This window comes from Apostichopus japonicus, chromosome 11 (genome assembly GCF_037975245.1).
Source record: "Apostichopus japonicus isolate 1M-3 chromosome 11, ASM3797524v1, whole genome shotgun sequence".
Lineage (NCBI taxonomy): Eukaryota > Metazoa > Echinodermata > Holothuroidea > Aspidochirotida > Stichopodidae > Apostichopus > Apostichopus japonicus.
The window spans coordinates 2,939,291-2,951,308 of record NC_092571.1 but is presented as its reverse complement, the minus strand read 5'-3'; the positions used below and the strand labels follow the sequence as shown (position 1 = coordinate 2,951,308).

At 38.5% G+C, this 12,018-nt stretch overlaps 1 protein-coding gene across 3 annotated transcripts; it reads left to right on the top strand.

Annotated features, from left to right (window-relative positions):
- The first annotated feature begins 2,533 nt into the window (after window positions 1-2,533).
- On the top strand, window positions 2,534-10,136 carry LOC139975843 (solute carrier family 35 member G1-like). Of its 3 annotated transcripts, XM_071984087.1 has the most exons (3): window positions 2,534-2,989; window positions 8,183-8,263; window positions 9,109-10,136. In XM_071984087.1, the coding sequence occupies exons 2-3, from the start codon at window positions 8,214-8,216 to the stop codon at window positions 10,097-10,099; spliced, it is 1,041 nt and encodes a 346-aa protein (XP_071840188.1). In that variant the 5' UTR covers window positions 2,534-2,989; window positions 8,183-8,213; the 3' UTR covers window positions 10,100-10,136. The 3 variants fall into 3 exon arrangements, 2 of the variants coding, with proteins under 2 accessions (XP_071840188.1, XP_071840187.1); XR_011795897.1 differs by lacking the exon at window positions 8,183-8,263; XM_071984086.1 differs by lacking the exon at window positions 2,534-2,989 and having other exon boundaries at window positions 7,652-8,263.
- Window positions 10,137-12,018: the final 1,882 nt, after the last annotated feature.

Sequence of the window (12,018 nt, the reverse complement as noted above, 5' to 3'; positions counted from 1 at the left end):
TAATGTAACACATGTTAAGAAATTATAACACACATCGGTTTTAACTGGTTAACGGGTACTCACCTTTACCAGTTTTAAGTGAAAAGCCATGAGAATCGGATGGTACGGCATATTATCTGGATTATATGTATAGGTTTAGGGGCAGTCTACTTTTGTCGATATTATAACATACCAGGAAAGAAGCTATTTCCACACTTAGTGGTACCTAATTGGCTAAATAATGTCGAAACATTCCCGCAGAACATACATTGTAAAGCGTGCCAGAAAAGAAGCCGCAGTGACTTTATACTGTAACAAGAAAAAAAAAGCACTTCCACTCCCTCCCCAACCCCACTTCTGCTGCTACCATTTTCGTCATAATATACTTTCTGGACATTTACCGTGAAAGTCGACAAGTCAGACAAAAATCAAGTAAACCACTTAGGTCTTCAACAAAGTATTGCTATGACTTGCTGTGTTTGTGTGAAATCACCCCCCCCCCCCCACCCCCGAAAAAACAGATACAAAAAAATAAACCAACCTGCATAGACACATATATTTACCCGAGACCACCATAAAAGAAGAATGAAAAAAAGAAATTGCTTCGTCCGGGCATCGAACCTAAGCAGAAATGAGTAAATTTAATCTGAAGTAAAAATTGATTACATACCGAAGGAAGAAAAGAATCAGAAAGGAAATAGAAAGAGGGAATCGAACCTATTCAGACATGAATATAAAGAAGGCAGTGCAAATAACAATTTGAAAACCAAACAAATTTAACAAGAGAATAAGCCTCATTGAGGCCATGGTTTCACTGAACGTTGAACATCCTGCAACCCAGTCTAATAGACGTGAGCCCTCCATTGCAAGACACCTCTCTTCCCCTATTAATGTCTACATTGTAGCAACCTATGCACAACCTTTAAATGGACTAGATATGCTATTGAGGTGAACAGTGTATCTATATAGCATTTCAATAATCTTTCCCTTAGAATACTGTACTGTTACAATGAGGCTGTGATTTACAAATCCCGCGATGATCCAGCTTTTGGCAAAGAACACCTTCAATTCTCTTCTCTTATTCTTAGTAACTTAACAGTTGCACTGGAGTGACATGCAATATCAGTTGAACATGTTCCAAACAGTTCAGGAATACATTGAGGTTTGTCCTGTAGGTCAGTTTGGGAGGAATCAGCTGAGCTAAACAAAAGTAGTTTTCATCATTTTCAGAGCCAGAGTCGGGAAAGCCCTCCCGCTTACCCTTCTCTGGATGATCTTTCTGCAGGCAGGACCAGCCAGACCAAGTGGACTGTGATAAGGGATACCGATAAAATCTGCAAGAATCATAAATGCACCCAAATTGGTCCAGCTTATCAAACTTGGTGACTGGAAATGTTGTTGCAGACGTAGACCTGGTTACTGCTTACACAGTATTGCTCATATTTGTATTTACACACTACACCGTACATACTAAAATCTCTGAAAATACATCTTTATGGACCTAAAATGATAATTGCATAGGATTCTGTTGTGGTTTATATAGTGACGACTATAAAAGTATCATTTTGGTATTAAAAAAATCAAAAATTAAAAAAATCATCATAGCGGAGTGTATAGCCTAGTGGTTAACGCCGGCGTCTCCCAGTCATGAGATCCCCGGTTCGATTCCCCGCCGACAGCAAGGTGTGTCGTCTGGCAAGGGTGTTGTTCAATAACAACTTCCCGACATGGACGTTAAATGGATGTGTGCCGAGAGATTGGCTTCGGTCAGCTTGCGAGTCTATAAGCCTCCATGGCTTCTTTCGCGAGTTCCTGCTTGCGGGAAGATCACATATACATACACACATACATGTTTCACTTAAGGTGGCATACTCCTATTAGAGTCTATATCCATCTGCTCGATTGTTCTCCTTCAGGAAAAGTGCCAAAAAGCAGCAGGAGAACATCTTTATTGACCTGTTATCAATCATGATTTTTTATTTTCTGGCTTGCATGTTGAAGAGCATGAACGGAAGTACATGTGGTGAGAAAATTGGGTCAATTGAGGCAATTTTAGACCCCTTTAGGGTAGCATACGCCCATTAAAAGCCCCATTGACTTACACACTAAATCACAAAAGTAATGTGGTCTCTAAGTCTAGATAGTTAGATAGAAGTTTTCACTAGCTAAACGCTACCCATCACCGGATAGCTGACAAGTTGGCCTTTCATGGCACCATCAATTTTCCGTACCATGACCGTGAAGATTTTTTGCTATCCGAGCCGGAAGTTTTCGTCACTTGTAAACAAACCTCTTCACTCAGTGGTAAACAAATTTCCTACACTGCTCCTGGGAGGCCTAAAGGGGTCTAAAATTGCCTCAATTGACCCAATTTTGTCACCACATGTACTTTCATTCATGCTCTTCAACATGCAAGCCAAAAAAAAACTAGATTATGATTGAGAACAGGTCACAAAAGATGTTCTCCCGCTGCTTTTTGGCACTTTTCCTGAAGGAGAACAATAGAGCGGAGTGATATAGACTCTAATAGGAGTATGCCACCTTAGGCCTCCCAGGAGCAGCGTAGGAAAGTTGTTTACTACTGAGTGAAGAGTTTTGTTTACAAGTGACGAAAACTTCCGGCTCGGATAGCAAAAAATCTACATGGTCATGATACGGAAAATTGATGGTGCCATGAAAGGCCAACTTGTCAGCTATCCGGTGATGAGTAGCGTTTAGCTAGTGAAAACTTCTATCTAGACTAAGAGACCACATTACTTTTGTGATTTGGTGTGTAAGTCAATGGGGCTTTTAATGGGCGTATGCTACCTTCCATGGGAATTTGTTGTTGTCATTTTATACGCGTCCATATCAACACGTACTGGGGAGTTCTCATTGAAATGCAGTGTATTCTACACGTTGGATATATCTTGCATCGTTCTTCGTCTTAATTGGTCGAACGTCTCCAATGATATGGTTGCAGAGAAGAAGAGGACGACATTTGAAGACATAAACAGAATGTGCATGGCTGGTTAGTGATATTTTACACTCTGTCTCAAGCTGTTTAAATGTCTGTAAAGTTAGCCTATGCCTAGCCTATGCCTATTGTCCAGGGCTATGCCTTGCTTTTGAATTCATATTCTTAATGCATGAGGTGATTAAAGGTAAGTTAACCATCGTGAAAAGTGCCATTAAAATATCGAAGTATATAGTTACAATTAGCAACCGGTAGGCTAGATAGTGTTGACATTAGAGAGATTAATTCGACAACGAGTAGAGTTTGCCAGCAGAAGTTCTAAATGTTTCATAATTGAATCAGCAACCTGATAGTTTTATTCTGAGTGATATATGCTGTATAGACACTAGCCTACTTTGTCTAGTTTCATTATTGTCGCATCTTTCGATTGTTTATGCAATGGGAAGCAAATGCATTCAATTTCACCTTTTAATGAGTCTCTTGTTGTTGCCATGTGTTGGCCAGTTGTTGCCATGGTACAAAACCAACTACTAGGGTACAGTAGTGAAGGTATTTTAACAAGAGTGTTCTTGCCTGATCTAAATTCTATTGAGTGACAATGTTGAATACGCTGACCAGTGGTAAACAAAAGAAATGGTTTCAAAAGAAATTGCTGGTCTGTTGATGGTGAAAGGCAACTGATGGTGTGTAGTCAAATCAGCTGACAATAGTAAACAAACTGTGATGAAGTGCTAATGTTTTAAAGAATTGATGATAAAATTTCGCTACAGCTACTACCCTCCTAGATCAACACAATGGTAGTTGATCGATACTAAAAAAATTCCAGTTATCGCCAAGTAAAACTAGATGTCCTTTCATCCATTGCTATACTGGGCAAAACGAACTGGAAAATGAATGCGGCGACCTGGCCTAGTTGTCCGCACGGGTGGAGAAGTAATAGCAGGAACAGGTAGAAAATTAGAGGTGTCCCCTGAAGAAACCGCTTGGTTAGGGAATGAGTTGTCCATGCTTAGGGGAGACGGGAGATGAGCGACTGTGAGTCTATCAACACTGACGGATTCTTTCTCTCCCTTCACTTCCAAATGAAGAACTTTTCCGTCCTACGACAAATTGTGTATGGTCCGAAGTCCGAACTCACAACGTATGTATTACTCTCTCGTCTGCCTTTGCGGACTAAGAGAGGATTGGAATTGGGATCCAATACCCGTATAAAAATTCCACCTTAGCGATGTCATTACGGTCAACATTGCAGTGACTTGCAGCCGATCGGCGCGATTCACACGACCTCCAGTAAACACCGACGCGAAGTGCCACCAGCCAAAGAGGCCACCGCGCCAGCCTGTGAGTCCTTAGAGTTCAAAATCTGTCCAAACAACCGTGATTGAAATATGCAATCCTCGCATTCTGACTTAACAGTGATTATTAAACTCAGTCTGTTTCACATTAGAAATTCAGTTAAAGTTTATAAACTTGATAAATAACTGAGATAGTCGGTACTCAAGAATTAAACTGACATGCATCTCTTCTTTTCTTTGTGTCGCAATTTTACCGACTTGTTAAACATTTTCTTACTAAACTGTACTGTACTGTACTATACTGTACTGTACTGTACTCTACTCTACTCTACTACACCACACTACACCACACTATACCACACTATACCACACTATACCACACTATACTACACTATACCACACTATACCACACTATACCACACTATACCATACTATACCATACCACACCATACCATACCACACCATACCATACCATACCATACCATACCATACCATACCATACCATACCATACCATACCATACCATACCATACCATACCATACCATACCATACCATACCATACCATACCATACCATACCATACCATACCATACTATACCATACCATACCATACTATACCATACTATACCATACCATACCATACTATACCATACTATACCATACTATACCATACCATACCATACTATACTACACTATACTATACTGTATCAAAATAATCTGTAACACCACATGTACCATTGACACTTCTATTTTCGACCAAAAAATGGTAAAGGTTCTCATTTAACTTGTTTAGTTGTGAGTGTTATAGAAACATTCAAACAAAGACAAGAAGGTGAGATTTTAATTGTCTCCAAGTAAAGAAAGTGGGCACGATTAATTTTGGTTTGTTTATTTTAACATGTAATTATATACATATGAGCTGTAATTCTTATATTTATATCCTGTTTATAAGTTGTTGCTAATGCATTAAAATATGTTTTCACCTATTGACTAGTTGTAAATTATTCAACCTTACTTGATAAATTTGTAATTGAGTTCAAATTTTTGCTCACAAAATCAGTTTTGCAGACATATAAGGAATTTCTGGTGACTCAAGCTAATTGGGTAGCTTACTCGCTGAAAGATTTCGAAATCTTTAATGAAAATCACATCCTCCTAGCATTTTGTATGCGATATGTATTTTTCAAAATTTTGTGACATTTTGTACCTGCATCCGGCCGGCAACAACTGAATATATGGTGTCAAAACATTCTACATAAAAGGTATATTTTGATGAATTTCTAATTGCAGATAACTTTAACAGCAAACCAATCATCTTAAATTCAAGGATAAATCAGCAAGAAAAGTGTAATAGCCTAAGTAAAGATTTTGAAGAGCATTTGCTCAGATGTCATCCAATGTGATCCAACTTCCTGGAGTAATTGAAGATTTTACTAGTCAAAATAGGTTACACTCGATGGACCATATCAAAAGTTAGAGGCAATGTATTGGGATACGGTGTTCAACTAGCAGTGTGTAATATTTGTCTCTTCAATATTATTGCAGACATCCACAGATGGAGAGAGCGGTGCTCTTATTAAAAACAGTTGCTAGCTCACATCGTCTGTGAGTGTGAGAAGAAGAAAAGAATTTCGAAATAAAAGATACGAACGCGCCGAAATGCTAATCAAATAATATCAACAGAATCTCCTTATCTTAACTCTGACTGATGCTTTCAACATTTGCAGGGAATACAAATATTTTTCCAGTTAGCAGTCGTAAGACCATCTGTACATTGGATAATAATATTGACCAATCGTCTTTGTTATCAAGGATAATGCCTGCGAGGCCAATTACATTTGGAATACAATCGATGATACATATATGCTCACAGTGGTTTATATACTTGGTGTATACACCAATTGCATTGCGGTGAGAATCATCTATCCCTCTTCAATACACGTTGATGGTCACGTCCATACCCATGTCCACATCCATTTACACCGATTCATGTTAACATCTTAGTGTATATCCATATATTTGTCCACGTTACGTATACGTCCATGTCATATCCACGTCCGTTGTCATGTCCACGTTGATTATGCCATATTCATGCATGTTCACGTCCTGTCCACGTTAAGGTCCATGCATATCCTAGTCCACGTCCATGTCATGCCGACGTTGATGTTCACGTCCATATTCATGTCCTCGTCCATAAACACATTCATGTTAACATATTTGTGTATATACATATCTTTGTCCACAATGTGTATACGTCCTTGTCATATCTACGTCCATGTCATGGCCACGTTGATTATGCCATATTCATGCATGTTCACGTCCTGTCCACGTTAAGGTCCATGAATATGCCCACGCCAATGTTCATGCCGCTACACGTCTATCCACGACATTTACAAGTTCTCTGGTTCATCTAGTTGGACAGCTAACTGGTTAGTGAAAACCAAAATGTGCTTGCACCCCTCTGAATTTGTCAACGGAGTCCATGCTCATACATGCATATTAAATAATACCACGATGCCGCAATATATTTGATAGCTGGCTGGGTGAATCTATAACTCTAAGGTTAAAGCTATGCAGTGGAATGCTACACACTGCACGGTATGATTTCACGATTTAACATAGATTTGCAGGTTGTGAGCTATATCTAATTCGAAGTTGATCGGTAATCCCGTTATATATTTCAAATCTATTTGATCGTTGAAAACTTGTTCCTTAAAAGTTGTGTTAGACTTAATAATTTTCTGAGGCAGAACTTTGAGCAAATCAGAAATAAATTAATAACTATTAAAAAAAGAAAAATGAAAGGGTTACAAAAACTTAGAAAAGATCGTTAAGACATTTGATAGGGAGGTCTACAAGATTTTTTGACAATACCTAATTTTAATTTCATAACACGTTATGGGCCTATATATTATTTAATACAGTTGGAGAACTTGGCAACAAATCACACACTGCACTTGATAACACCTGAAATAGGCTACTCGCCGAAATATTATCGTATTGCCATAAAGTGCACAGACATGATACCCGTAAAATTTTCGAGTCGTGGAAAATGTTCCACGCCCCGAAGAGTGAATATATTTATAAGGGTCTTTACGAAGCTGCACTGATAACTATATGTATGGTTTGTAGTATATAATATGACTGTATGTAGAAATTGTCTATATTATAAACATGTCAACGTCCAAAAGAAAATGATAGTCTGAGTACTGACAATGTTCCTCTATTTAACTATTACGGTCAAGTTCCAGATGTTCACAATTGAATTATGCTAAATTTTTGGATTGCTCCAATAACGTTTACTCGATGATGACATAAATTGTGTTATCCCAGCCAAAAAATAAATGTCCTTTTAACTCCCCCCCCCCCCCCACACCAACTCTTTATTCCGAAGAGTGAGAATTTCATCATTCTTAGAGCGAGTCCAGGATTCATTCTTTAGACGAGTTAAGCCAGAAGACTGACAAGGCAGGAAGGTTTAAAATATCCTTAATACGACATAACTGACTGTACAGCCATTTCATTATATATAAACGATTGTTAAGTCGAAAATCAAACGAGTATCATCAAACGGAGCCAAATGTGTTCAAAGTCAATTCGTAACGATGACGTGTGTATATACCAGGCCGCCAGTATACCAGATTGCATGCGGCGTTCATGCTTCATTTGAGAGAATGGCAATAAAAAAGGAGTGATTGGTCAGGGTTTTTTGGGGGTTTTTTTTGCTGGTATTTAGTTTATGAGATTGTCAGTAACGTATGTCTGATAAATTGTCTATGTACACGCTGTGAGAGCGAGCATGACTAGCGAAGTGAGATGCAGGCACTCGTCTTTGACGTTAACAATAAGTACTGAGAAGCAGTTGTCTGTAACTGAAAGTATAACGAACGGACGACAAAGAAGGGTGAAATTACACTCCATTGTTAATGTTGATATCTTCGATGATTGTTTAGAAAGAATCTGATCAAGAAGGAAAAAAGCAAGATGGAAACAAGTCGAATTGATCCTTCATTAGTCAAACCAATGGACAGAATGTGAGTAGCGACAATATGTTCTTAGTTTGCTAATATTTAACAATTTCATTTGCTGATATATGTAGATACAAGTATAAACACGCTATTCCATATATAGGCAATATATATATATATATATATATATATATATATATATATATATATATATATAAATATATATATATATATATATATATATATATATATATACTGATATGTAGATATATGTATAAACACGCTATTCCATATATATAGGCAATATATATATATATATATATTTATGTGTGTGTGTAAGAAAATACAACAGTTTCAAATAAGGGAATGGGTTACTAAGAAGAAAATGTGTTATTACATTTTATACGTATATTTGCTAGGAGTTGAGTCTCATGCACAGTTGATACTAAGGGGCTATAAAAATTTCATATACGAGAACGGTTAACTTTCCACGTATTGTTGCATATTGGCTACATTCATGCATACTTTTAAAGGGCTGCTTTTCACACAGCGCTTAAATGGTATAATTTTCATGTATAGTTGGCAGGTGTTGTATTTAGGATTCACTATGGGCTCCATACTAAGGATCTAACATAAGTTTGCTAGCCTGGTGCCCATTATACAGAGTTGTTGGAGTTCGTACTACATATACTAAGTTGCCAAGACTGCAGTCATAAATATTTGCTAGATGATTTATTTCACAAAAAGTTGGGGGAGGCTACCTAAATTAATTTCTATAAGAGGAGACCTTGTTTTATATGCAAAGAACGATGACACATTTACTTAGAATGACAATTTATGTGAATATTGCAAGGCTTGATAAGAATAACGCAAGGTAATCACCAAACTTCTTTTGTTCTATCTTTTTACAGCGCTTGCGCAGACCAGAAAGTGACTCACAAACAAATTTCTGTTGATAGTGAAGGTAACGATAGGGAAGACTCATTGGATGACGACGGAGGTCTTTGCTTCAGTTGTAAGAGACCAGGATTGTTTTGGGCTGTAATTGCGGGACTCTCGCAAACTTTACAGGTTTTGTTACTTGCAGAGACTGCGCATGCCTTGAACTCTCTACAGACAATGTTTTTCAGAAGCTTACCTCTTCTCGTGTTTGTTTCGTTCATCTCGTGGGAGGAAGCTGTGAATTACGACTCTCAAGATCTTGTCCTCAATATTCTTTACGGACTTTTCGACGTGATCGGAGTGTCATCCTTCCTCTTTTCCACAGGATTTCTTTCAGTGTCTGACGCAACTGCTATCGTCTGCAATCAGCCTATACCATCAACATTATTTGCGTGTATTTTCTTAGGGGAGGTGTTTGATGTGACTGATGGCGCCCTCGTAATTCTAAATGCCATTGGGCTGGTCCTTATCTGTAAGACGTCCATGGAAAACTACGCTGCCTCCAGCCAAGGACCTCCTTTTGTTGGAGTTTCAATCGCTTTATTTGCTCTGCTGTGTGTCGTTCTTCTTAAAGCAACAGCTCGAAAACTTGCGCATAGAGGTAGAGAAGACCCTAGCCTTGTATCACTCATTGTAGGGTGTAGCGGAACAATGCTTTCAACCGTCTGTTTGACATTAACGGACTCCTGGGATATGCCTAGTACAACGCAAGAGATTTTGTTATCAATCTTGTTAGGATTAACTGCAATTGTGCATTTCTATAGTTTTTCTAAAGCTCTACAAACTGAGAATATGATGTACATAGCAACAGCTATTACACTCTCCATACCAGTGGCTTATTGCTATGACGTAATATTTAAAGGCATAATACTTTCCCTCGTTACAATCATTGGTGTTGGTCTCTCAATGGGGTCGACCCTGCTGTTATATGTTAAGACATGTGTAGCAAACCATGACTAGACAAATCTCGAAAAACAAAGAGAGTCTTATTACTCTCTTCTGCGAATTCCGGCTTTGTCTTTGATGTTTCTGTAACCGAGAAATATTTACTCTACCTCTGTGTATGATCATACTACAATGCGTCTACGTTTCTGTATAATGTTCAGTAACGTACGAAAAACGGATATTAGGATGTCCCGAGTAGCGAACACCACTTTCCTTTCGTTAGCTTCTCTTGGGGTGAAAATAAGAGATCACGACAACTTCACTTCCCCTCCCCTCCTCACACACACCCAGTTGATTTTGCAAACTTGACCAAGTGAATCACATGTTGATACACTAACGAGGTCGGTACACAATGCTGCACATTCCCGCTTACATATCGATGGAAAATGTTCTTATTTGGAAGGAAATGCATCTTTCGTAAACTTAAATTTATTTTCTTCCTACTCTAAAAATTAAGCCTAAATAAGGTGCCAACTTCACGTTGCACGTTGGTCGATACAACTGAATATTCATCGAAGGAGTTGTGTGCACAGCCAGTTGGGACAATTTCCTAATGCTAATACCGCTCTAAACTGTACTCCAATATCATGCTCTCAACGCACTGGTACTGACAGAGCAAACAGTTCCTAACCTTGATCTGATAGAAACATGATATTCATATTGCTCGCAGTGACAATACGAGTGCTCTGAAGCGGGATATGGCACTACAGTATAGAAGCAAATGTCCCAACTGGGTAGTGTACGGGGTACTGAGACACATACGTTGGGCAAAGGTATATATCCAAATTTGAAACCTTGACACTGACAAGAGATACTACCTAGGGGGTAGGCGTGTCGGAAGGAGGGTTTGAGAAAGGAGTTAGTGGAGGAGGGTAGGACAGGGTGTGCACTTACCGTGGTACTGCTGAAGGGACCCAATATAAAAGTTGGGTGGAGGTGGGCAAAATCTAATAGAAAATGGAAAAAATTTTGATGACCAACTGATTCCCACCAAATGTTGGCTGGACCATGAACGACACTTAAGTTTGAGAGGAGTCGAGTCGAGTGGGTTTCTATAGAGGCAGGGGGATGACGGGCATTAGAGCAGACTTAGGCATTTGCTGGAAGATTTGAAATTGTTAAACTAATCATGACGTTCGTTTGCGACCCTTACATGTTAGTCACTTTGTACAGAGAGATTCGTTGTAGCGACATTCCTAGAGTGTTTATCGGCGACCAACTTGTCAATGTGCTTTGATCTGAAGTTCGGCCACAAACTCAATCACTACCACAATTTGAAGATTTCGTTCGTGGTCTATCCAAATTTCAGGTAGTTTACAGTTTACTGTAGCTCCGTTCAAAAATAAATAGTCTTCTAGCTTCTAGTTCTAAAAATGTATATTACTGATATTAAATACAACTATGCCACACGGTCATGTTCTGAAGACGTTCAAGACAGACTGTGATATCTTTAGAGAGAGCGCATTTGCAGCAACTTTCGCTTGTACCAAATGTTTAGGAATTAATTTCGCAATATTTCTCTCAACATATTTTGTGTTTGAGTTTCCCTCAGTTGCAGTATATATCAATCTGAGTTGCATATTTCATAATTATCCACTTGATCCATGTTATCCGGTATTCAGCCCAGATGCTTACGTCAATCAAATGAGGTTGTAAATGTCTCGCTACTAATGGCGTCGTCGAAACAACCAGAGTGCTTAAGCGTTCCGTCATTTTGGCATCTTTATCGTCGTATAGAGACCCAATGAAAATAACGATTAAACACATTTTCCATATTAAACTACGTGTAGCAGTAACAATACGGTTATCAACTAGGAATTAAGAGCGCGGATTTGAACTATAGGCAAAAATGGTATTCTTGCCAAAAAGTTGCGGCAACGTTTTATTGTAGTTAAGTTAGTGTGATAACCAGTTCTGAATTTTGAATAGGCATC